Source organism: Neolamprologus brichardi, chromosome 2 (assembly GCF_056152115.1).
Source record: "Neolamprologus brichardi isolate AB-2024 chromosome 2, ASM5615211v1, whole genome shotgun sequence".
In the NCBI taxonomy this organism is placed as follows: domain Eukaryota; kingdom Metazoa; phylum Chordata; class Actinopteri; order Cichliformes; family Cichlidae; genus Neolamprologus; species Neolamprologus brichardi.
In genome coordinates, this window is record NC_142105.1 from 1,509,001 (window position 1) to 1,515,000 (window position 6,000).

Below are 6,000 nucleotides of genomic sequence, written 5' to 3' on the forward strand. Positions count from 1 at the left end.
GGGGCGGGTTCATTCCACTGCAGGGCAACCTGCCACTGCATGTGGCGAATAAAATTTGAACTTGAACTGAACTTGAACTTGAACTAAACTGCATAATTTTCAATAAAAACTGGAAAAATTGGGGTTTTCTAAAACTCTTGACCGGTAGTGTATAAGGCAGTAAAAGTTTGTACAATTCTAATTAGCTTGAAAATTGATATTTGGTACGATCACCTTTTTTCTTCAACCTCACCTGAACTCTGTTAGGTGAGCTTTCTTTTAATTTCTTTAAGTAGTCTCCAGGAATAGTTTTCTGGGCTTATTGAAGTTCTTCTTTGAATGTTGGCTGCCTTTTGTTCTCTCTGTCAAGACGATCCCACACTGCTTCAGCAATGTTCATCATATTGTGTACCATGCATTATGAAACATTATTCTTTGAACCATAACATACTAAACCCCTCCTAATTCAACAAAGTGAATCGCTTGAGAAATTTCTATGTGTCTTATTACTCTCGCTACCTGGTCATCGTCTTAGCACGATTGAGGTGGCTGAACAAACACTCACTGTTTCTGTGCATGCAGTCTATCTTGTATTGCATCAGTCTGGATGCAGTGAAAAGCTGCTATGATGTAACTGACAGTAATAACTCCAGACTGGTAGAGGAGTGAGTGAAGGAAATGCTAAAAAAGAAAAGAGAAACATGGAGATTGAGGGGTTAGTTAGTTACGGAAAGAAAAAGCAACAGTAAGCAACAAAGTAGAACTAAGAAGAAAAATCAATAAAAAAAACCTGCAGAGAAAATCCCATGAGGATTGACATAGAATCACTTTTCACTCCAGGGTATATTTTTGTAACCCAAAAAGAATAAACAGATTTTCCTGTGCTGTTTACCAGTCCATAAACTTAAACTGATGATGATGTTGGTTATTTACAATGGGTAAAGTAATACTCATGGTGTTTACTCATAGCAGCCCTTTGACACCATAGAGAGCCGTTAGCATATCATCCTGCAAACCTTGAGTGTAGATCTGTAGAAGACTGCATTTGATTCCTCAGGGCTGACAGGGACACCTACGTCACTGCCTTTCTTTTAGAGAAAGGCAGTGACTTTGCTTCCACTGTCAGAGGCCATAAGATGATTTGTAATCTTCGCTGCTGATTCTGTACTGTGATAAGTTCTGAAACCCAACTCAAACCCTTAAAATAAACATTTCCTCTACAGAAGATCACTTAGCTGTTTTACAACTACTCTTTCAAGAACATTTGGGTTAAAAGGAACTTAGATTGGCGAACGTAGATTGGCGTATAATTAGTTCAGACAGCTGGATCAACCTGTTTAATTATTCCCACTAGGGGTGGACGATATAAACGATATACGATAGAAACGATATAAATTTGGACGATAGAGATTTTGACTATATCGCTCTATCGCGATAGCGCATGTTGATGATGTCATCAAGCTGCACCTGTTTTGGTCGAAAGCATGATCGCAGCAGCTACAACCATTATTATCTGCAAATTATGCCGACAGTCATAGCAAAGAGATGAAGCACTTTTGAAATATGGGGAAAGCCAAAAACTGCGCTTCCTCCACTTCTGTAACATTGATTCATTAATGTTGAATTCTCTCGCAGCTGCTCTGTTCCCATGTTGTTGCAGTATATTAATAACTAACCTCGTATTGTGGATGAATGATTTCAGTTGTTCTCCTGACTGACGTTTGGCCCGTGTATAGCATCCTGCTATGTGATTACATTTGTCCCTGACCACCAGAATCCCTCACGTTAACTTTTATCGAGTGGGAAAAAAAGTTGGCGTTCATCCTCCAGCTTCACTGTGCTAATGTTATGCTAACATAGCTGTGTCGCTAGCAATCAGGTAGCACAACATTATATACCAGGTAGTCCAACTTCAGTAACCCTGCAAACGTCACTGCTGTTTAGTTTTCTGTCTTCATTTATGTTGGAAGTGACAGCAGAGCTGTACGTTTGAATTAGTTTCAAAAATCTCTCAGAACATGGTATGAAATGTTTAGGTGTAAACTAGCGAGCTAACTTCCTGTTAACTTCTAACTCCGTTAAATTTAACAAATTCTGTTTTCATGGATGTTAAACTTAATTGTTACAACCGATAAAGCAGCAACGCTGATGATTTAATTAAGGATGAAAGAATTTAGACGGTTTTTAACTCTCAGTGTTTGTTTGACTTTGGGACCTGAAGCGGACGGAGTTTTGGACCCAGATTACTCCGTGAAGCTCCTCACTACGGCAGCCGTAATGCTCTGACAATCCATCAAGCAGTGCGGCTTACCAAAGTTGTACTAAAACATTTTTAACAGATTTCTGCAGCCAAAATCGGTTCGAGGTCAGTAAGCACAACCAGAATTCATACATAAGGCACACTCTCGATTTTTGAGAAAATTAAAGGATTTTAAGTGTGTTATAGTGTGGAAAATACGTTATACAGAAGAAAATGTATAACGTATATATTGCAATATATATCGTTACTGCACGTGCTTCAAATTATACCGCGATTTGGATTTTAGGCCATATCGTCCAGCCCTAATTCCCACCTATGGTGTGGTGCGTAGCTCAGTAGTGACAGTTTGATCATTTTTAAGATTGAAGCATTTATTAATAGTAGGTCTTCTTTGAGCAGTCTTCTGAGACTTCATGTTGATGGGTTTTTTAGAAAGTGATTACTGAAATTAACTATAGAGTCTCTGTAAAGATCAGTAGTACTGGATGCCGCTGTATATAATGATACGTCTGTGAGATGGATGTATAATTTATTTCTCAAATGGTTAAAATTTGTAAAGAAATTCCTGAAGTCATTGCTGTTTAAGGTTAAAGGAGTGCCTGGCACAACAGAATTCTTCCTCTTTGTCAGACTGACTCCATCACTGAAAAGAAACCTGCGGCTGTTATTATTTTCTTTAATCAGTGATGAATAGTAAATGTCCTAGCTTTACAATTTACAATAAACTTTTTTCTGGGCTAAATGAAGATCTAAATTACTGAGATGCCATTTCCTCTCCAGGGTACAGGTTATCTGCTTTAAGGTGGACTTTTTAGAGTCATACCAGGAAGTCGAGTGCTTTTGATTTAACACTTTGTTTTTTAATGGAGCCACAGTACCCAAAGCCGTGCCCAGTGAGGATGTTTTGGCACGTGGCACTGAAGAGCATAACAGTGAAGAAATGTTATCCTTAAACTTACAGCACTGTCAGAGAAATATACTGTAATGAACCAGATTCATCTGGATTCATTCATGTGGTTCATTACCAGAAGATTTTCATGGGCACAATCCACATACTCAACACACAAATGCCTTTCCATTTGAAATAAACAGGCTTTGCAACCTTTTGTGCTAAGTAAAGACATGAGGGGTGGCTTAAGACTTGGACGCTATTGTTTGCTTTGACTGCAAACACTGAAAGTGTAAAATACCACTAACCTGTTCTGGGTTAGCAGGTAGTAATATTACTTTAGTCAGAAATACTGGTTGATGTTGAAAAAGGGGGTAAAGCTACATACCTTTGATATTGATATTGCAAAATGAAACCTTTGCTGTCCTCACTGAGGTTGAAGTTATTTCAAATCTTCACTCTGGAACTAATCTTTAAAGCTTTTAGTCTACACGTGTGGGCCAAACAATAACATCTCTGTGGCAAGGGAATTTTTGCTTTTAAACATAGTACGATTAATAAAAATCCTGGATTGTATGTTTGTTTATTAGTTAATTATGTTAGGGGGCGGGTTTAAATGAGGTCTTTGTAAAGAGCCAGTGGACTTACTGCTTCATGTCTCTGTCTTTGGTCAGGTGTACCCACACCAACGGAGGAGGTTTTGCGGCATACTCTGAACATGCTGGTCCGTGAGCGGAAGATCTACCCGACACCTGATGGATATTTTATCGTAACTCCTCAAACCTATTTCATTACTCCAAGCCTAATCCGAACTAGCTCCAAGTGGTATCACTTGGAAGAGCGTTCTGCTGACCGACACCAACACCAGAACCAGCAGCAGCAGCATCAGCAGACACAGTGCACCTCCCCTCTCTCTGGCACCATAACCCCTTCCACCTCCGGGGGTGTGCGAGAGCGAACACATCCAAAGTCCAACCAGAATCACAGCGGGGGAGGTGGGGATTCTTTTTACAACAACAGTTATCGTGGAGACGACCCCCCTAGCCACCACACCACCCTGCAGCGGCGATCCCCCAAAGACCACCGGGAGGCGTACTCGGTACCTCACTCCCCACAAACACCCCCTCAGCAAGCAGGAGGGAACACTGAAAAGAGCCGCAGTTCACTCGGGTTCCCATTCAAGACGGATACACTAAACAAGCACCGGGGTGGGGGCGCAGCAGGAGGAGGGGTAGCAGGAACTGCAGACATAGAGAAACAAGCTGGAGCTAGTGCTACGGGAAGTCGAAAGTTTGGTTTGAAGTTGTTTCGCTTGAGTTTTAAGAAAGATAAGGCCAAGCAGCTTGCGACCTTCTCTGCACAGTTCCCCCCCGAGGAATGGCCGCTACGGGATGAGGACGTACCCAGCCAGCTGCCACGCCACGTAGAGATGGAGATCATCCGTAGAATCAATCCTGACCTCACGGTGGAGAATCTTGCTCGACACACAGCAGTCATGAAGCGTCTTGAAGAAGAGCGTGCTCAGAGGAGCAAAGCATCGTCGGCCAATCACAGCTCCAGAAGTAGAAGAAGTGGGGGCAGACACAGAAAGCCGTCCCAGACCAAACTTAGCCGCTCGCATAGTAAGACAAGGACTACTCGCTGTGAGCCAAGTGACAGTTCGCATTTAGAGTTGGCCGAACGGGACTATAGAGGTTACTCATGCTCACTGGCTCGGTCACCAAGGGAACAGGCGGTGGCCATGGAGCGGCAGAGGGCCCGACTCCACCTGGCACACAGCAACCCTAACATCCTTGACTCCTCACACCTGCCCGTTACTCCAGAGTGGGACGTGTCCGGAGAACTTGCCAAGCGACGCACAGAAATGCCTTTCCCTGAGCCAAGTCACGGCAAATCAGCCCACCATTCTAAGGTCCACCGCTCGCACTCCCACACCCAGGAGAGGAAATCCAGAAATGAACGCAGTGACAAGGCCAAGGAACGTTCCCGATCAATGGACAACTCTAAAGGTCCGCTTGGAGCTGGACTGATTGGACCACCCGATTATTATGATGACCGGAGCCGTTACTATACTGATGATGGCACCCTGCGAGCCAATCAGAACTCTTCTCACTACTCTCGTGCCACACCCACTTCAACTAAGGTGCCTGGGGATTCCCTGAGATTGGATGGGAGCAGGAACTTGGAGAAGAGTAAGAGCAGGGATAGCCTCCCAGCATATTCACCAAAACCACTGCCTAACTCCGCCTCTCCTGATGATTACTTCCAATGCCCTGGATCCTCTGAGGCTATTCTCACATCAACAGCTCCTCTGGGAACTCTGGGCAAAAACAGCCACGATGGATTAAAACTAGGTAGTATTGACAGGCAGACTGATAGACAGACATCCCATCCACCAGAAAATAGGGAGGACTTAACAAAGGTGGGACCTAAGGGCAGCAGCTTGCCACCAATACCCCTCTCTATCCCTGACCTCCCTCTTTCTAATGGACGACCTGCCCACGGCACCTCTTCCAATCAGGAGAAACGAAAGGAGATCTTTAGTAAAGATACGCTCTTCAAACCTCCGCCTAGCCTGCCTTTGCCAGGTTACAGCTCTCTGAGAAAACCCACAGCCCATGCCTCCTCAAATCTGTCATCATCCTGCGATGCTCTTGATTCCCAAGAAGCCTTCGATGCTCCTAAGCCTCTGCTGGCAACATCATCTGCTCCATCACAAGGGACTGAACCCACATCCGGTGCTGCAGATGCAAACTTTGACTACTACAATGTTTCAGATGATGATGAACTTGAAGACGGAGGCGCGAAAAGTCAAGGAGAGGATGACAAGCCTGGAGGAAGCATTGCTGTCATGGGAGGAGGTGGAGCAGGA

The 6,000-nt window shown here is 43.8% G+C and overlaps 1 protein-coding gene across 2 annotated transcripts in view; it reads left to right on the plus strand.

The window, feature by feature from the left end:
* Positions 1 to 6,000, plus strand: part of LOC102798574 (storkhead-box protein 2-like) — a 46,689-nt gene that overhangs the window by 29,967 nt on the left and 10,722 nt on the right. For both annotated transcript variants that reach the window (XM_087845786.1, XM_087845794.1), the window contains exon 3: positions 3,803 to 6,000. This exon is cut by the window's right edge and continues 191 nt beyond it. In XM_087845786.1, coding sequence (XP_087701912.1) covers positions 3,803 to 6,000 — 2,198 coding nt within the window. The remainder of the gene's footprint in view (positions 1 to 3,802) is intronic.